This window comes from Ptychodera flava, chromosome 8 (assembly GCF_041260155.1).
Source record: "Ptychodera flava strain L36383 chromosome 8, AS_Pfla_20210202, whole genome shotgun sequence".
In the NCBI taxonomy this organism is placed as follows: Eukaryota; Metazoa; Hemichordata; class Enteropneusta; family Ptychoderidae; genus Ptychodera; species Ptychodera flava.
This window is the reverse complement of record NC_091935.1, coordinates 17,169,276-17,190,129: the sequence shown is the minus strand read 5'-3', so window position 1 is coordinate 17,190,129 and position 20,854 is coordinate 17,169,276. Positions and strand designations below refer to the sequence as shown.

General features: G+C 37.6%; 1 protein-coding gene across 1 annotated transcript in view; it reads left to right on the top strand.

Annotated features, from left to right (window-relative positions):
* LOC139139539 (cubilin-like) overlaps nucleotides 1–20,854 on the top strand; it is a 50,869-nt gene that overhangs the window by 26,497 nt on the left and 3,518 nt on the right. The window contains exons 38-58 of the mRNA XM_070708452.1: nucleotides 500–658; nucleotides 1,449–1,643; nucleotides 2,200–2,414; nucleotides 2,947–3,070; nucleotides 3,579–3,761; nucleotides 5,738–5,941; nucleotides 6,604–6,903; nucleotides 7,483–7,701; nucleotides 8,246–8,413; nucleotides 10,346–10,750; nucleotides 11,002–11,343; nucleotides 12,086–12,303; nucleotides 12,653–12,770; nucleotides 13,584–14,015; nucleotides 15,297–15,397; nucleotides 15,602–15,908; nucleotides 16,052–16,223; nucleotides 16,755–16,939; nucleotides 17,840–18,000; nucleotides 18,537–18,649; nucleotides 19,197–19,517. Of these exons, the coding sequence (XP_070564553.1) occupies nucleotides 500–658; nucleotides 1,449–1,643; nucleotides 2,200–2,414; nucleotides 2,947–3,070; nucleotides 3,579–3,761; nucleotides 5,738–5,941; nucleotides 6,604–6,903; nucleotides 7,483–7,701; nucleotides 8,246–8,413; nucleotides 10,346–10,750; nucleotides 11,002–11,343; nucleotides 12,086–12,303; nucleotides 12,653–12,770; nucleotides 13,584–14,015; nucleotides 15,297–15,397; nucleotides 15,602–15,908; nucleotides 16,052–16,223; nucleotides 16,755–16,939; nucleotides 17,840–18,000; nucleotides 18,537–18,649; nucleotides 19,197–19,517 (4,642 nt within the window). The remainder of the gene's footprint in view (nucleotides 1–499; nucleotides 659–1,448; nucleotides 1,644–2,199; nucleotides 2,415–2,946; nucleotides 3,071–3,578; nucleotides 3,762–5,737; nucleotides 5,942–6,603; nucleotides 6,904–7,482; nucleotides 7,702–8,245; nucleotides 8,414–10,345; nucleotides 10,751–11,001; nucleotides 11,344–12,085; nucleotides 12,304–12,652; nucleotides 12,771–13,583; nucleotides 14,016–15,296; nucleotides 15,398–15,601; nucleotides 15,909–16,051; nucleotides 16,224–16,754; nucleotides 16,940–17,839; nucleotides 18,001–18,536; nucleotides 18,650–19,196; nucleotides 19,518–20,854) is intronic.

Here is a 20,854-nt window from a genome sequence, read left to right as displayed (position 1 = left end):
AACAATTGAAAATGTTTCATCCTGTAATTATGTTTGGATCAGGCGAAATTAGTAAAAATATTTTATTAGGGCTTTGGATTCAATGGTGCATTGAATTTTCATCTTGTAGATTGATGACACAGTAATTTTATTCATACAGACTGAGCTAGGGAGTAGATGCATTTGAAAACAAGTTAGTGTACCATGGTGCAGTATGTTTTCTTGCATGCTGCTTCCTGATGACTCACTCAAATTGTATCAGCCAGAATGACATCAAACCTCCACAGTGTGTCTGGACTTCAAAACATTGGGATTGAATGTCATGCCCAGGAACCATTTTAGGGGCAATTTTTAAGATTTCTGTTCAAAGTTCCAATATTGAACTTTTGCATAAAATAAGATGTTCGAAACATTCTATTAAAAGAGATAATGTGCTATTAAAAGAGATAAATGTATTAATTTTTATTTGTTAAATGTGTAGTGAGCCATAATATAACTTATCATTTTTGGGTCCCAACAGAGTGCAACTATGAAACCACTATACCAGCTGGAGGAAGTGTCAAAGTAACATCTCCTGGCTACCCTGATACCTACTATGAAAATGAGAAATTCTGTCAGTGGGTCGTCAGGTCTCAAAGTGGAAATCCAGTCAGATTTAATATACTCGACTTTGAAACAGGTAAGATGTTCCACACAGTGATATAGATTTCAGCATCTATGCTTCTCATCCACCAGTGAACTCTTTGCAGTACAGGTAAAGCAAAAGTGACAGAATGAAATACATGTAATCTACCACAACTTTTCAAGGTTTTCTGGCTATACAGGCATTTCAGTATTGATTATGTGTGCTAAGGAAAGAGGCAGTATGGAAATTTGTCGAGGTTTACTTTGTGTATTGGGTTTTTGGAAACCTTGATTTTGTGCAGCAATAGTTCCTCTTCCCATATCAACGGTGTATGCCATGTTAATCCTTTGAGTGCCAATATCATTTTTGGTTGCCTTCACCCTGGCCAATTTCTTTTAGATTTTCCCAAATCTTTAATAAAAATTGTCAATATGGTCAAAAATTATCAAAAAATAATACAGAAAAAAATCACAACAATTGGTAAGATAGAGCACTAAAATTTTAATGGGAAAATGTTATAGCACTTAAAGTGAAGGCTAAGTTTGAAAAGTAAACCATAAAAGTCAAATATTGTAAAGTTAACCAAGGTAGATTCTCTCTCAGTGTACAATTATTGCCTGATTTGAACCACTCTGAGCTGGATATTTAGATCTTTCTAATATTTTGATAGTAAACAAGATAATAGTTTTCTGAAATATATATCTCAAACATATTATGATATTGAACGATGAAGCATTACAAATAAGCATCAAATAGGACGCTTTATACCTATCTAATAATTCATTGCATCCGGTGGCTTTGTCATTAAGCATAGACTAAACCTTCAATTTCTCTATCTTTCCAGAACGCTGGTTTGATTGGGTTGACATTGGCACGGGCGGCTACACAGCAGACCTGACCACCAGACTTCTACACATCTCAGGATCACTTTCAAAAGACCCTAGGGAGGCTCACTACACAACAAGTGACAGTGTCTGGGTCACTCTCACCACAGACAGCACTATTCGCAGAAGAGGCTTTGAGATTGAATTCTTTGATGGTGAGTACAGTACTGCAATACTTACCACTGTGATTACTGCTGACTGTTATGAAATCAGGATGTACTAGACAAGGGAGAAAACTGGTTCTTTCTGAAAGTCATACTTATGATTGTGAAGACTGCTTCAGTGTGCTGAGTTAGATGCATGAATATGTGTCACATTTTAACTTTATATCTTACTTGACAAAACTACTGGACAACCTGTTTTTGACTGGGAAAGCAAAGGCAGATTCTGACTATGTACAAAAAAGAACTATGTACATGCTCAAAATTGTTGTGCTGCAGAAACAGTTTTTATATTCTTTTGTCAAATGGCCCTGTAGTCACCTATTTGAACATTGTCAAAGGGCCTTATGTTATGCCTACCTTTCAATAGCCTGCAAAGTAGTGGTGAAAGCTACATCACCAAGCTCATTGATAACAAAATTCACATCTTGTGCTGATGTGATTTGATTGTGTAATTTAACACTTTCCATGGCAACCAGTGGAACAGAGTGTACTCACCTTGTTTATATAGATAAATATATCACCACAAGACAACATCTTCTTTCCACAGATGGCTGCACTGACACTACATTCACTACCGCACCCGGCCAGATCGTTTCCCCACTTTACCCAAACCCGTATGCCCACAATGCTGACTGCAGATGGCTTATTGCATTAGAAGATGCCTCTCTGATCAGGATCACCATTGAAATGTTTGACTTGGAATTGGGATATGACAGACTCCTTGCTCTGGATGGTGATGATCCGGAATCTGGAAATACGATAGTATGTCTGCAAGAATTTTAAGTCAGTAGCCCAGTCAAAAAAGTCAGTCATTAAGAGAATGGGTTATATGTGACTGTCCTTAACCAGCATTTCATGATTTGAAATTTTTTGTCATATTTGGGAAACTTTGTTTAGAGCTGCTTTTCCTCTTTTTGTTTGAACACACTCTTAAAAATGCCATTATTCATTGTGTTCCTTGCAGAAAATTTCCAAAGGCTGAGATATCAGATAATGTTAAATTACATTGATAACAACACATTAAAGGTATACAGTCACCTGAAATCTAAATATGCCCATATATGGTCAAAGGGGCGTTCCATGGTATTCAAAATGCCCTTGTGAGGGCGCTGTTTTTAAAAAGTGCCCACCCGCGTAAAATCTGTGATTGGTTAGATTTTCTCTTTCCATGGTAACTGTGGCAAAATTGGAACATTTGACAGTATACCTTTAAATACCTTCCAATATTGGTATAGGAAGGTTCAGATTTAGAACAGTCTCAAAGCAACACTTTGACTTTGACTTCTATTTACAGGAGTTGACTGGTATGATTGGTAATGGCACAGAATATGTCACTGAAGGTAATGAGTTGATGCTCAGACTGGAAACAGATTGGTCAATCGCCCGTGCTGGATTCATCATACACTTCACATCAGACTGTAAGTACATATTCCATGAATTCTGAATATTTCATCAACTTTAAATCACCAGATGTTACAAATGTTTATTTTACTCTTATAAAAAAGAATTTTGATAACATTTGAGTCATTTATTACAGTAGATATCACATCGCTGTTCACATTTCTGTGTTCTTCTTTTTTCCTTTTCTAACTAATGACATATCTTTTCTATGACCAGTGACCCTGATGTTTTTTCAAACCAATGGCTGAATGAATTAAGAGCTCTTATGTCCGATTCCTTTGAGATGGAGCCTAATAGCGTGCATCTCACTGCATTATTCTGCATCGTTCTGATCTTTACATTTTTTGTATTAATTCCAGTAAACTCTCCCAGGTTATGCTCTGCTTTTGAACCTGAAAACATTGAAATTACTTGCTCAGTTAGTGCATGGCTAAATGTAGAGAATGACGGCTATAAAATTGCACTGACAACAGATAATGAAAAGATACTGTAGCGTGACAAGCTTCCCTTTTTTTGTAATCCAAGGCCCTGAGGACTATGAAGCTGGAACTGGTGGCAAATGTTACAGATTCGTAGAAGAGGGTTCTAGTTGGGATGACGCAAGACGTGAATGTATGACTGACCTCAACGGTGATCTCGTCATTGTCAATGATGAAGCAGAGTTGGACTTCTTGAGAAGCAAAATGCTTGGCTCTACTTTCTGGATTGGTGAGATGGTGTTCTGTTCCTTACTGTTCCTTGTTACGGCCTGAATAAGTTACATGAAATTATGCGTACAAAAGAGACAGACAGACAGAGACAGAGAGACAGACAGGCCATTTATCTAATCGTCTCAAAACGGACGAAGTACGAGCAGACGTACGAGCTCGTATGAGCAAATTACGAGTGACGTAATGTGCCGCACTTTCACCAAACAAGTGACGTAATGTCAGTATTTCTCTATAGTCTGCCTGTGTTCAGCGTACACTTTTGCGAGTGACATAACAAAATACGTGGCTGTGTGATCGAAAAAATCTGATTGTAATTTGAAGGAATATGGCAAGTTTAATGTAAAAAAATTTCAAAAAAAAACAACGCTACAGTTGTTGCAGCTTCACCGGCGGTAGGTTCATATCCAGAGCCCCTTTCGGTCTACCGCCGTCGCTTGAAAACAATCTCATAAACCCAGCCAGGCGAGCTGTCACGTTCAAGCTCAGGATTATTTGTCGATCAAATTTCAGTAATTTACCTTACCTAGATGAAATCTTGTCTATAGGCTTAAATTTCGCCGAAGTTTGACAAATGACTTAGATTTTTAAGGTTCATATCCGACACTTTTGAGTTTTGAGTGCAGACAGAAATAAGTTTTGAGGCAACATGGATGCGACCCCATGTTGACCCCAAGTAAAAATGTGTTCGCGATAAAATCTTCCTATATTTTTTTCAGAATTTCGACAAAATCAATGCATCTTTGTAAAATATTAAAATAAAAATGTGATGTTGCCATGTCTCCATATTTCTAAAATATCTTTCGACGGAACATGAGCAAGCAGGCCCGCACAGCTGTTCCTGAGGTTATTGCTGAAGGTTGCATAAATTAGCTGGCAGGCATGCAGCGTGTGAAACATAGCTTGGAGTTGACAGCACAGCGCTTGTGTGGGACAGCGGCGTGTACAATTATTTAAGGCTTGGAAGTGCAATGAATTATCTTTATTCGAAAGAAAGAGGAGAATGACTGAGAAAATGTATAACTAAGTCTTCCTACTGCGGAGAAATACAGCTGTGGTCATTTGCATAATAATAGTCTCCTTGCTGGCAATTTTCAACGTGATGTAGTTGAGTCCAGACAAATGTGCGTATAGAAGCCGCAATGGATTTTGGAGTTCAAGATTTAAGGGGGTCTAAAAATAGTTGCTAATACAAACCACAGCTTCAATTTTGAATTTTACGGCCTTTAACGTCAAAATCTTGGCACACAGTCCAAGTAGCCGACAATGAGATGCAAATGATATGCGGTTAAGGTCTCCTCAACTAACTTTCAGCTGGTTCTTCACTTTCTACTATTTTTATAGTATTTTTTACAAAGGCACAGATTTATTCTACCTGCAACTTAAAACTGATAGTGATTTTGTAGCTCATTCTTTACTATTTTTCATAGGTTTGGTAGCCGGTAACAGACACTTCGTGTTCGTGTCGGCTACATGGACGATCTGCCAAAATCTTGCTGTGTGTGATATACCAGCATTGTACGTCACTCGTATTTTGAAAGTATGGGTACATTACGTCACTCGTTCTTTGAAAGTACGAGGCCGTACTTCTGCTCGTACAATGTCAGTTGTGAGACAATTACAGACAGCAGACAGATAGACAGATAGGCAAACAGAGGAGAGTGACAGTTGTAGAAGTAAATAATATTGATTGATAGTCTTTAAGTATGACAGGCATTATATACATCAGAGACAGACAAACAGACAAACAGGCTGACAGATAGGCAGACAGATGAGAAAGAGTTGTAACAGTACATAATACTGATTGACAGTCTTTATCTATGACAGGCAGTATATATTTCAGACAGATACAGAGACAAACAGGCAGACAGATAGGCAGACAGAGGAGAGAGAAAGAGTTGTAACAGTTCATAATACTGATTAATAGTCTTTATCTGTGACAGGCAGTTTATAGATCTATTTCACATTTTCATGAAGGTCTGTCGTACATGGAATGGGATCGTGATTGGCAGTGGGTTGACTGTTCTTCAATGACTCGCTGGCAGAGAGAGCAGTGGCAGGGCACCGTACCTAGGAACCCCAATGACGTAGGGGATGAGACCTGTGCAGCATCCAATGGCAACTGGACTGGATATCACTGTGATACACTTCACAGTTATGTTTGTGAACTCAACGTCAAAGGTAACACAGTCTGTTATAAAGGGGAGTTTGACTAAACTGCTGGCTCACTATCAGGGTCTGGTAAATTCAAAGTAGGACCAGTGAAATTGGTTGAAAGGTACTCCAATGGGATAGTCATTTTTGATCACTTAATTTTGGATGAAACATTGACAAATAATGGTGACCTTCCGAATATTAGCAAGGTTTCTTACTGCTGCCATCGAAACCAAATTGTGTAGCACTGATCATACTTGCGCTGACAGAGTAAATCTTTTAGCAGGACCATTATATTAGCAATTTCCATGATCCAATGGGATAGTGTGCTTTTTAGCCCTGTGTGGACCATGCACATTATACTATCATAACATACTCGGTGACTATCTTATTGTTGATGTGATTAATTTCAAAGTGTACCGGTATATAGCACATTCATTTTGCAGCTGATAAGTCGATTTTATTAGTTAGCTGATAATTCAGAGTTTTATACCACATGGTCAGTCAGTGTAAAGAGGAATAACATTCCAAAACAAAACTTACACTGACAGTGAGTTACCTAGTCATGGTAGTGCACTGTTGCAACTGCTTTGACTCATACTGGTATATTTCTCTGTTGATCAAAACCTGTTTTGATATTTGCCGTACAGATTTGTTGATTCATATTTTACCATCATATTTCCAAACAGAATTTGAATTGGAAGACCTGAATCCAACGGATCTCTCTGGTGTTGCCTTGTCACCGTTTGCAATCTCTGCATCATGGGAAGCTCCCATCTATGCCTGCGACATCCTCGGTTACAACATCTCGTATGGCATTGTAGATGAGCCGTGGACCAGCCAGACAGATTACCTTGAGGGCGCTATGAACACAGAATATCAAATGACAAACCTCCTGTCCAACACCTCATATGCTATCAAGGTGACATCAGTTACTTTCAGAGGCACAGTGGAACCAGGCATTACTACTGTTGTAACCACCCTAGAAAGTATGTTGTGTTTTATATTTTTTTTAGTGCAGTATATGTTTTTTTTGTTTGTTTTATTATGCTATATATCAGCAGCTGCATTCATGTACCGGTACATGTAGATGTTTTTCCCTTTTGGACATTGCCACAGCCAAACAAAAGGTGCTTACTAAAGCAGATGCACTACCCACAATGCACAACCTTCCCAAGTGTATAACATATAAGTGAAATTTTTTTTTAAATAGGACTCTTTGATAAGTACATGAAAGCATAGTCCACTAACTGCTACTGTTTTGTTAATTTTCATCTATTTACAAGAGATGTGCAGAGTACAAAAAGCATATTTAAATTCCTGAAATATTTTGAGTTTTGAGACATGTTTATTTGATAGATAGTTAACATACTGTAGTTGAGTTTTTTGCAATTCTTCTTCCTTTTGATGTGGTAGTCCATCAACTTTAAAAACATTATAGGTTTTTCCCATTGGGATATTCCAAATGGTCCTGTAGTAACTAGGCTATGATCAGTCTTTCACATGATACATGGTAATTTGGCGTATGTTACTTACTCAAGTCTAATATGTATTGTTTGTGTCATCAGCTAAAGATGAAGAACCAACAGTACCTGTTCCTAAGCCATGTGGCGGTGACTTCACTGTGAAAAATGGCACCAGTTTGGAGATCGTTTCACCAGGATACCCGGGCCACTATGCCAACAATGAATACTGTGAATGGATTGTAAGAGCATACAATGGAATGAGACTTAGGGCAACCATCTGGGAATTCAATACGGAATATGGATATGATTTCCTGGATTTAGGTATGTAGTAACTAGCGTGCCTTTAATAAAATTCAAGTGAATAATTGACATGCTTAAATCATATCCATTTTTATGAGGTGGTAGGAAATACTTTCTTGCTGTCAGTTAATGTTAATGAGTTAGTTTTGAACTTTCAGTGTCAGTAGTTATCGTGAAAAAAGCCATGTCATTCATTTCTGTCTGGTAAAAATAAAAATAAGAATATTTCTGGTGATGATATGATGATGTCACTCCACACAGTTTCAATGTATGTTAGGTTGATATATATTCTTTTTTCATAAAGTATCTGCTGTACTGTTATTTCTGGCCTATTTTTGTTGTAATTTTCATCTTGCTATCCATCCAAATTACAGAAACTTCACTATGTTCTACTTAACAAATGAGTGTTGCCTTCCTCTGTCCAAAAGTTTAACTGACAATCACAGTCCTGGAATTCAACCTTGATGTTCTTTAAATATTTCAATAATCTGCATGTTTTAAAATAAATATTATAAGTTTGCAATCAGTTTGTTAAGTTTCATCAACATCTGATATGTCTTTACAGGCAATGGTGACAATCCTGAAGATGTAGACACCAGAATTTCAAGGCTGTCAGGAGTGGTGGAGTACCGTACACATCTATCTGAGTCTGAATATCTATGGCTGGTATTTAGCAGTGATGGCTCAGTCACAGCTCCAGGATTTCTCCTTGAATTTGATCTTGTAGAACCACGTAAGTAGAAAACAAGATATACGGTTCCAGAACCTGTCCACATACTTTTTGAGTTAGTGTTTGTGATATCCACTTTTATCTAACAGGGAAACATTCACAAATGGAAGCTACAAATGTTACCGATATTGTAGAAAAATCCATGGCGATGTACAAAAAAGTATTCGATCTCCATAGATGAGCATGATGGCAAACATTCTGTCAGTTAACGAATTTGTGTGTAGTTTGTTGCTTGAAGATTTGTAACAAAATTTATGTTGATGTTATTGAAGAGTGTACCATGGTACTATATGGTCCATCATCATACATGCTATGCCTGTATTGCCATTCTTCTATTGTTCAGACGGTACTGATATGAGCCCATATTTTAACTAGTGAAAATACGAATTATATACTTATAAAACAGCTGAGCGAATAAGACAAATGACAATCCGAAACGTCATTATGATTATGGTCAAAATTCTGTTGTTTGCAGTCACTTCATGGGCATTGCACTTAGGCACAAGTACAGTTGTACCAAAAACATACAAACAAACGTATTGAAAATTTGTATAATTTGCCGACACCTGTCAATTCACGGCCGGTCCCGTGGCAGTGCACGGTGCAGTGTTTTCGTGTTGTCTACGCTGCTGAAGATTACACCATGGATGTATCATTACACGTAAAGATATCGGTTGACAGAGCATCATGATAGAATCGCTTTACGACAAGTTTCCTGTTGATGAGCTTAAAGTATCTGGGCGGTGAATTACATCGTTTACAGTCGTAAATGAGCCACGAAAATCCAACCGCACTGAAAATAATCGCGACAGACAAGGTTGAAGGTGCACATGATATTTCCGATTTGTACCTGTCATTGCACAGGTCATGATCGTGTCTGGTGGCACCGATGCGGTGCGGGTTTCAGATAACAATGTACCATCTAGGGAAAGTCAAACTTTCGCTTAGGTTGTTAAAGGAAGTTTAGTTCTATTTAGGCAAGCCAGGAACGAAAATATACGAACAGACGGCGGAAATACCTTTGAAATGTTTTATTCGTACAGCAACAAAATCACGAACAAGTTACGACACTACAGCTTACAGTGTACTCACTTCATGTTTTCACTAATCCGCTTACTGAGGTTGTAAATTCGGCATATTTGACGTCTGGGAACATGTATAATTCTTCGAGATAAACTGACTGGTACGGGTATTATATCCACTGTATGTGCATTCATAGATGTCGCAGAGCTGCTTGCTCTGTGCTCTCAGCTGTTCATACTCGATAGAGTTTGAGCGTGGCGCGAGTATTTTGACCCGATTTTGGCGGCCTCATAACTTTCACGCAGGGATGAGGCTACGTATCAAAACACCAAAAACACCCATTTTACAATCCCCTCCCGCCTGTGTTTACATCCACCGTCATTTTAAACTAAAAATAAATCTTCTTCAAATTGTGAAAATCTGTGTCGACATCGTAATATTTAAATTGTTTGCTTTAAAAGTGCTCCATAAACCCTCCTTTGAAGTGGAATGGCCCAATAGCGGAATAATATCAAGAAGTGATACGGTTGTCATCACTCCTTAGCAACCAACTTTTTTTAAGTACAGCCTGGAGGAAGCAAGGTCGATTTCAAGTTGATTTCGTCGCTAATTTCGGAGCATCTGTAGGAAAACAGTCATAACCAAAGCATGCATGTATGATAAAGGGGTTATTACACGAAGTTAGGGCGATACCGCGTCGTATTCTCGTGATGTGTCCGTATTTTGACTCGTTGCTGCGCAACTCATCAAAATACAGACACATCACTCGAATACGACGTGGTATCGCCCAAACTTCGTGTAATAACCCCTAATTGTGCATAGTAAATGATTAATATCTAATAAATGAAGTGAATAATATGATTTTTAAACTATGCCTCAATGGTCAAAAGATTTTGTCTTCTATCATTGCAGCTGATGAAGATCCATCAGAAAAACCAGAGATTGGAACAACTGTGGCGCCAACTACATGTGGTGGAGATGTGGAAGTTTATGATGTACCAGTATCAGTGTGGTCACCAAACTACCCGTCTCACTATGACAACGATCTAAACTGTCTGTGGAGCATCTCTGCTCCAGAGGGCAGGCGTATCCTGATCACAATCGTCGATTTTGAGACTGAGGTGGGATTTGACTGGGTAACCATGGGCACTGGACACAATTCCACCAACACGAAATCAGTTTTCAAGTATCTGAGTGGATCAGTTGACCTTCTTCCATTCGATGCCAACTCCAACAAAATGTGGATGACTTTCACAGCGGACTACTCTGGTACAAGGAGAGGTTTCAACATCACATTCCAAGAGCTGAAGAGCTTAGGTAAGTTTTGTCGTAAGGTTTACAAAATTAACTCATCTGGCTCACATGAACTGTTTGAATGTTACTTTTACCCTACTGGGCCATCACTGAGCAGAAGAAATAGTTGGAATTAAGAACACCAACTTTGTTTTGCAAATAAGATTTTCCGCCAGAATTTGATTGGATGCATCAGCCCGTCAGTATTGAATGTCCCATGTACTGGTACATGGTAATGAGTCTCTGACCATATTTAAATCTACTGTCTCCTTCAGATTGTGGTGGAACATTCAGAATTCCACCAGGTGGACATGTTGGCATTTTCTCGCCAAACTACCCAGCCCAGTATGACAACAATGAGTTCTGCGAATGGATCATTGAGGCCGAGTCAACACGCACCATCCTGACCAATGTGAGGTCCTTCATCACTGAGGAACTGTATGACTGGGTTGACATAGGTCATGGTACGGACTCCACTGATCGGAGTACAATGATAAAGCATATGTCAGGACTCTACCCAACTCATCAATTCTCAACTGGTGCCAATAAAGTGTGGATAACGTTCATATCTGATGGATCGGTCACTCAACAAGGTTTCTCAATTGAATTTTCAGAAGGTGAGCAATATTCATCAACACTCAATAATCCTTGTACCATCAATGCAACACCACTGTCCCACTTTAATCGAAAATCAGGAAACTGAAAATTGTATTTGTACCCAAGTTAGGGGGTCTGGATAAGTGATTGTAAAGAGTGAATTGACATGTATTCAGCAAGATAGAAACCTCACATATTAGTATTAGGATAGTCACCCCCTGAATATTTCCCAACTTGACTCACCTACCATTCAGGGCTGGGGCTAAGGTAAGTATCTGGCAGGTATATGTCAGGGGGTAACCCTCCTAGGAAACCATCAGTTAACCTCATTCGTTTGTGTGGTGAAGACTGTGAAACTTTTGACATGTACCACACAGACATAGGTAGGGCTAGGGTTACAGATATGTTTCAGGTAATAATATATGTGTCAAGTGGATAAATGCTTAGCATTTAATTGTCCTCGATCCTAAGTATTGAGGCTTTCAATGAATGAAAGATTGATTTCTCTTTGTTGATAGGAAGATTATGTTTTTCCTAATAAATAGAAACAGGGTGCCTGAATTCTTCTGATAGGAGACTTTGTAAACAATGTCTTTGCACAAACATGTTACAGTTATGTTGTTGTTCGTCTGGAAACTTGCAGTACTAAAGACTCTAAATGATGTATTGTATTGTACTTATAAAATTACAATTAAGGCCAGAACTGTGCTGTTATGCCATGGAAGTGCACTCTCAATCTAAATTATGTGAATCAACTTACAGATGCAGTGTGTGACGGAGAATACCTGACAGAACCCAGTGGTTTCATAGCTTCACCCAACTTCCCAAATAACTATCCCAATCACATTGACTGCACCTGGATCATTGAAGTCAACACAAGCCGCAGTGTGCAAATAGAATTCCTCAACTTTGAGACAGAAGGAGGCTATGATTGGTTGTACATTGGTGAAGGAGATGATCCCAGTGAGAATGAAGAGCATGTGAGTGTCAAAACATCAGCTTCACAATATGAATCACAGATCAAGGAGAATAAGAATTATGAAAATTGGTAATAGTTGGCTTGAATGCTTTGCCAGCTTTGAAAATTTTGAGGGATAAAAAAACTTAGTTTCAAATTATAATTTACATGTTGTCTATAAAGATTACATACATCTTAATATTTCAACATGTCAAGCTCCATTTTTCAAAATCATCAACAGTGTATTCAAAGATATTTTAGTCATTTCTTTTTTTCAATATTGAAGGGAAATGCGTTCTACTATGTTTGATTTTAAATAAATGGTCATATCATGCAGGTTGAAATCTGATGAATTTGTTTCAAACTTTCAGAGATTCAGTGGAAGTGAGCTGCCACCAATTATCATCAGCGAGGACAATATAGTCTGGTTGAGATTCACTACAGATTATTCTGTCAACTATCAGGGCTGGTTCCTCCTCTATGAAGAAGGTAAGTGAGGCAAAGTGATCTGATCACTGTTCAGTAATTTGAATCACCATGGATGGTAGGGCTATATGAATAGTTTAGAATTTGCTAGTCAGGGATATACAATAGCAGTGTTTTCACAAAATCTGCAGGTACCCGGTAAACTTTACGGAGTTCCCCTAGTTGTGTTATTGAGATTCCTTCTATCATATCAATACAATCCTAATAGGGGAAGAAAGAAATGGTACAGGGGTTCCTAAACTATTTACTTACTTCAAGTATTGACCCATTCTTTAGCAAAAACACCCAATAGTTAATCCAGCCACTCAATGTTCAGCTAGTCACTATAAGGATGTGCTATTAAGTCAATACTCACATAAAAGTCATGAGGATTGGACCTGTATGCTCTTGTCAATGACAAGCCCAACACTTACAACAAAATGCTGCTATTATTCCATTTTTGTGGGGTATCTTAAGCACTTTAAGAGGGAACAGTCATGAGGTAGAAGAATATTATAAATCCGCAGTGTACACGTCAATGAGGAGGAAAGAAGCCTAACATGATAGATAAAACTAGAGGAATATTTGATGAAAACAGAGATAGAAATTAATAGTAAGCGAAAATGGTTGCAATGAGTTTCTTAAAGTTCATGAATTTCAAGGAAAGCAAATTTACTTGAAGTGACAAGAATCTAAGATAATGCATAGGAGAAAGGAGAGAGACAAGATATACCGGTATGTGATGAAAGTTTATGAATGTTTGAAAGTTAGATGAAGTCATGTTTCTTGTAAAGCAGTTTATTTTCATTATGACAATTTACTTGATTACTGTTTCAGTTCATGTTACACCTGCACCTCCGACTACCACTGTACAACCCACTCCATCTCGACCGAGTTCAACGCCCTGTACTCCATGCGGTGGAACCTTGGAAGATGATGGCGCTCCAATCATCAGCTGCCCATACCCAGATGGCTCCTACTGTGAATGGAAAATAATCTATCCTGCAGAGAAGTATGTCCACATGCACATCATTGAGTTTGACATACAAGCTGGGTTTGACTGGGTTTACATAGGACATGGGCCTAATGTGACCGAGGCAAGCACCATGGAGCAGATGTCAGGTGTTAAAGGTGACCTGGAACGATCTGTTTACAAGATACCGGATGAGGTTATATCTCCATCCAATGAAGCATGGATAGTCTTTGAAAGCAGTAGAATTTCAACTAAAGTTGCTCATTTTATCATCGCTCACAATTCTACCGACACAGGTTTGTAAATAGTTTGTGTCTACTCTATACAGCACAGTATTGTGTTAGACACGGAAATCACAGTTTTGTGACCAATTAGGGCTTTATTCTCGAGATGGGCAGGAACAATCATAAAGCACGTACAGAGATGAACAGCTGCAGTAGCCAAGGCATCTTCAGAGGAGGGGAAGTGAGAATTGGCCTGTTTACGTTCAACAAAAAGAGGCCTGTGATAGTGTAAGGCATGATGAAGAAGAGACTTTTCTGCCATAAATGCAATCCTAAATAATTTCAGAAAATTGGATCAAATTTCAGAATTTCCTTTTAATCTCAAATTTTCTTACCAGATATTAATGTTACTATAATACTGAAAATAATTGTACCACAACTATCAAAATAAGATATTTCATAACCAAAAATGCCTTTTTAAAATTCATATGCGCTAAAAAAATTCAGCTGAGTTTTTGGATGAACACGTTGTTCAGTAAAAAAATTCAGTTGAATTTTTGGATGAACATGTTGTTCAGTAAAAAATTTAGCCGATATTTGGCTGAACATATTGTTCAGTAAAAAATTAAGCTGAATTTTCAGAAGAACACATTGTTCAGTAAAAAAATCAGTTGAATTTTTGAAAATCAGCTGAAATTTTCAGCTGCATGGAAATTTTTAATAGTTTCAAAAAAATTCGCTAAACTTTAGTCTAAACATAAGACATACAGCTAATTATTTAGATAATATCTAAAAATCCAGGCAATTATTCTGTTAACAAAGAAATATTCACCAAAATTTCTCATCTGTGGAAACAGCTGAAAAAATCAGCTGATTTTTTGACAGATTAATGTGATCCCCAGAAAATTCAGCTGAATTTTACACTGATCACATACTTTTGGAATGGTTTGACACGAATTCTAGGATTGCAAATTTAAATCTTGGTTATATTTGTAAACCGGCCTCCTGCCAACACACTCATGACATGATATGGATTCAAGTAAGAGTGGTATTATTATTCAGACTTCGGAATTCCGAAATTAGTTCGGATTTTTTCTGCCAAAGTTAAAAATTCTCTCAGATAGCTTTAAGAATTATTAATTACATGTACTTTTTAAAGTGCTTTCATTCTTGTTAGTGATAAGTATCACAAGACAGCTAGTGCTTTTAGGTTGATCTTCACCACCTCCTAAAAACTTCATCAAATACCGGTATAGTGAGATATACTGTAGTTGACATACAGTTTGCATATGATATTTGGTGTTCCTTCTGTTATTGCCACTGAGTTTGCCTGTTACCATATTTTCTACACAGCTCCACCTGTTTCACCTCCACCACCTGAAGAACATGAACTGACAGATGAAACTGGTAGAATCACATCTCCAAATTGGCCTGCTCCCTATGACAATAATTTGGTATGTTTGCAACCAGTGATCATTTTAAAGCCAAGGGTTTCAGTGTTGAAGGCTTTTTCTTATATACAACCATGTTTTCCTGTTTGTCTGAATATAAAGTCAAATATTAATATTATTGAAATTCATATCGACCTCACTATCAGGCATAATGTCAATCTAAACATATCAAATAATCTGTGGGTTTTTTATCCCGCATTACTGCAGAACATCCTGTGGACCATCACTGTCAGCAAGGGCCTTCTTGTGCGCATCACCATCTTAGACTTCAGTACAGAGGAGAACTTTGACTTCCTGACATTTGGGTCAGGCTCAGTCCGAGGTAGCCGCACAATAGCAAGACTGAGTGGAAGACTGACAGGTGGTGGTGCAATACAGAAGAGGGATGTCAGAGCACAGGATGACGACTTGGTTTTCAGGAGTGATGACTTCGCCATGTGGTTGGAACTTACAACAGATGATAGCATCATAGATGATGGTTTCCAACTGGTGTATGACACTCTAGTTGCCCAAGGTAACGTGTTCACATCATATTAGTTGATAACATCAAAACTTGTGAATATCCAATATTTGCTTTTCACTGTACAACAGTTAAAAAGCTGCCTATATATATGATAGGGATCTGATAGAGTTCTCTTCTTTCACACTTGTTTGCAGAAGAGTTCTGTGGTAAAATGAACCTGACTGACCCAGAAGGTGTCATCTTGTCTCCTAACCATCCTAATGAATATCCCGATAACATGGACTGTGTGTGGGTTATCAGGCTTCCTGATGGCTATGAGGATCACAGAGTTAGAGTCACATTCCATTACTTTGATCTTGAGTATAGGTAAGTGTTCTCATTTAATCTATTGAAGTTGTGATCCTGTTATGTCAGATGTATGATCTCAATATGCCCTGTCAGCTGCTGTTGTGTGAATATATTTCTGACAAAATTGCTGCAACGAATTTGAAATGTCTATAAAGATATAAGCAATAATAATACTAATACAATTCACATTTGTTATTTTATATCATGGGGAAGATAGATGGTTTACAACTCAACAAGATAGGAAAGTTGAAACAATATGGATAATGAAAATTTATGGTTATTCACACACCAATTTTCTAGATGTTTGTAGTATAAAAGTGCTTTGTCCAGTTCTGAACTTGTCCTTTGCACCAATGAATGGTTTAAAATTTCAGTGCAAAGACCGCGCAGTTCATTGTGTATTGTAGTCTCCATTAAGCTTCCAGGTCTGATACCTGCAGTTGAAAATAAATTCCTAATAGATTAAGAGGTCTAAAATAATACAATGACATAATACAGTAATAACAACTAATTGTTTTGAAAAATGCATTTGTTTTTGCCCTTGAACAGAGAGGACTATTTGATAACAGGATCTGGAGATCAAGTTGATGAGAACATCATTAGTACTTTTACTGGTGATGTTATTCCTGACCCAGTAACTAGCTTTGATTCCACCATGTGGTTGAGATTCTTCAGTGACGAGTCAATAACAGCAACTGGTTTCAACATCACCTATACATCAACCACTGATAGGCGTAAGTTTACACAACCATTGGCCAATATTCTCTTGTCTCAAACTCAATTATGCCTCAACCACTGATGGATGTATGTTTAAATTGTCTCAGTTTAATTTTCTTGTGACAACATACATCATACACTTCAACTACAAATTAGATAATAAGTGCACAAATTAAATTGATAGACACAAGTGACAAACATGTATGCTTTGGTTGATTTTCTTGGATGCCATCTGCCATGTTGTCAGTTACATGTGTTTAATGCACTATACAAATGCGCATTTTTTAAAGTCATTTAACTCAGATCCCATGATGAAATTAGCTATAGTGACATACATGTACTGATATTGGCACAAAGCTGTTCCAGTCAATAATCAAACATTCCCCAGTGTTTCTGGCATCATGGAATTCATAATCTTACAGCTTTGCAAGTCAGAATACAAACATAATGTAATTTTAATCATAGATTGAATTTAGCACTGAAACACAGACAAATATTGGTAGGTCTCTGTCAAAAAGTTCATACAAGTGCTATGGGTCAAAAAACGAAGTTAGCATATCTTTGTCATCACCTGTGGATCAAAAGTTTCATTGGGCTATGCTGGTACAGTATCACCACTTGTAATATCAAGTTTAAAGTGTCAATGAAATCCAACATTTACCGTATCTTAATTTGGACAACTTTGATGACCATCAGCTCATTTGCATATTGACTCAATTGCACCAGTTAAGGATGCCTGCAAGTCTCAAAATTTACTCAGTGGACACAGACATTTTTCACACTGGACAATTTTTCATGAGCAGAAATCAAATTCCCATTTGGATATTTGTCAGAAATCTTTGGTTCTGGAGGTCATTGCTCTTTGTGTGCCACACTAAGCTCAAATTTCTTTTTTTTTTGCTTGTTTTTGTATTCAGCTGAACCAATATGCCCCACTCTGCCTCCACCAGTGAGGCCAACTACCCCTGATTCCATGACATCAGTCACCAAAGGAACAACCACCAAACCAGCACCAACTCTGCCACCAGATGAGACATTTACTGCAACCATCATCATATATGATGGAAACAGCACATGGGTATGTCATATCCTAACTGGCTTTGAACTGTATTACTATAATGTGTCATCCTCTTACATTTCATGCTGAATATTAAAGTTTAATAAACTGCCTTTGTTAAATATTTTTGAATTAGTCAACATTAAGTAGAAATACTGTATATGATTAGGCTTGTTAAGAAAGATGTGTAACAATCACATTAAGATGAATACGTTTCAAGATTTGCATGTATGTTCCTGCCGATAACATAATTCCAGCTGATGAATTTCTTAGATCATATACACATGATATGTGGCATATTTCCTCAGAGTCTGTTAATTCTGTAAGGTTCAACTGGAAATGTATACAAAGCACAATGGCCACATTGTGAGAAACACTGGGCAAAGTGAATTCAAATTGTAGCATTTTGTAGCTTTTTTAACTAAATATAACCATTCAAAACAACAAAGAAAACAGACTTCGGCGGTTCAAGATGTGATGATAAAGAGGTTTTGAATCAAGATGTGATGATAAAAAGGTTTTTAATCAGTGTATGTTTTGTTTCTTAAAATCTACAGTTTAACGAAGGTACAGTGAAGGATGAGTTTGCAACTGAAATTGCCAAGGCCTTGAATGATTGGTGTGCTAAGGATCCAGCCAATTGTCTTGTTGATGATACTGTTAATTTTGGGTAAGACACAAAATCATTCATGAAAAAAGTCGCAACATTATGGCTCCACTATACACAGTGACTATGCTTAGCAATACTAGTTTTCTGACCCTGTGCATAATTACAGGATTTGTTGGAAGATCTCTGTGTGTCACCAGATACTGCCAAGCTCTTTCACGTTTCTGGACAGTCTCCAGTGATTTGAATATTCATAACTACAGTTCATACTTCATATATCATTAGCAAGTACCTGAATTAAAAAATAGAAATCAAAGCAGTAGTGATTGTATGTGTTTCTAGAACAAACATAACTCTATTGTCCAACCATTTTTTCATGGGTGCAAATGCAAGCATACACACTCATATCACTAACTTAGTCTTGAGCCAAGCACATGTAGAAATCTTTTTTTCTTTAAAAAATTATCTACATTTAACATTAATTATTTCTTTGGAAAACTGAAATCCAGTGAATGGTGATCAGTTTAATGAAAGAGATAAAAAATATTACACCAGCTAAATATGAACAATGATAACAAAAAAAGTGTGTTCTTAAATTTTCTCATTCTAGGTCAGAACATGTTAAGTTCCTTGACCTTGTAGATGTTGATGAAGGGGTAGTGATGGATGTCATGATAGAACACCCAGAGAGAGATGGTGAATATGCTCTGACGAAGAGACAACTAGAAGATATGCTGAGATCCTATGAAGAAGAGATAGAGAGTGTTATGAACTTTGATTATGAAGTGATTGAAAGGAGTGACTATGTGACAGAACCTCAGACTCTAGAAGTCTGGATAATTGTGTTGATACTGATAGCAGGAATATTGCTGCTTATCTTACTAGTGTTACTGATTGTGTTCTGCATTCGACGAGTTCGCACCGCTGACAAGTAAGTTGTATGAATTGTGTAGTGCTACTGTATGCTTTACCCCATTTTGTAGTGTGCGGTGCTTTGTGCTTTAATACAGCTGTTAGTGAGTGTGTGTATGTTACACTGTTTTGACCCAGTTGTATACCAGTAGTTGTGTTGCATTGTGCTTTACAACTGGTATTGTGTTCTGTTCAATGTTCCCCCTTGCCCTGCAGTTTGAGTGTGAGCTGCCCTGTACTGCATCACTGTGTTAACATTCCATCATTTGATGGACTTTTACAGTCAGCTCTGTGTGGCCAAGATTGAGTTTGTATCATGGAATACAGTGTTCATGCCAGAAAAAATCATACAACTGGCTCAATTTTATGCATTTCATCTGTGTCGTGTTCATCAGAGCTGATTGTGTGTGTCTTGTTATATATTAATGTTCAGAAACATTTATTCTGTACTTATTGTACACCGAATGTTTGCTCTCATCAGTTGGGCATGATTGACCATTGATTGACAATGAGTATGTATGGATTTAATTCACTCACAAAATGATGATATGCCAACAATTAATGATTTTCGAATTTGCAATGCACATTTTGCACTAACATTTTTCAAATTTGTATGTAAGCTGGAAAAGATAGTCTTTGGGTCAACACCAAAGGTTTCATTCATCATATGTGATGCTTTGTAGTGTATCAATTGACTCTCCACTGACTGGCAATGCTCTGATGACTTACAACTCTTTACTGACTAACACCTCTGTACTAAGACCTCTGTACTAACAACTCCGTGCTAAACGCCAATTACCATGTAAATCATGGGATGAAATTGCAACTTTAACATTCTTTATGCAATTGCATAAACTAACAACTCTGTGCTGAATGCAAATTACCTTGTAAATTGTGCATGCCTAACCAAATCACATCAGACTGCAGTCACAAATTAGGGCATCTTAGCATGCTGCTGCCCTGATATTGCATATGAAAGAAATCAAACACCGGTGTGGTAGGCAAGCGCAAAGTAACCAGCAAACAGTAATCTGAAATCAGAGCTATATCCACACTGCTGTACTCCCGTAATACAGCAATCTAAGGCACAGAAGATATCACAACCAAATAAGCGTTAATGCCCATCTCACAAACAGCCACTTAGACAGTAGCCCCACTCTACCGGTACTTGACTATATTTACAAAAAATTTCTTTCAAAACAGTAGACTTTTAAACAGAAAAAGCATATTCAACAACTCTCAACTGATCTTTGGATCCAAACAATAGTCCTAAAACAGCACTTTGAGAATTTCATTCATCATTAACATGTTCTTCCACCAATCCTGTGTGTAGTCCTGAGCTAGATTAGAGAGGAC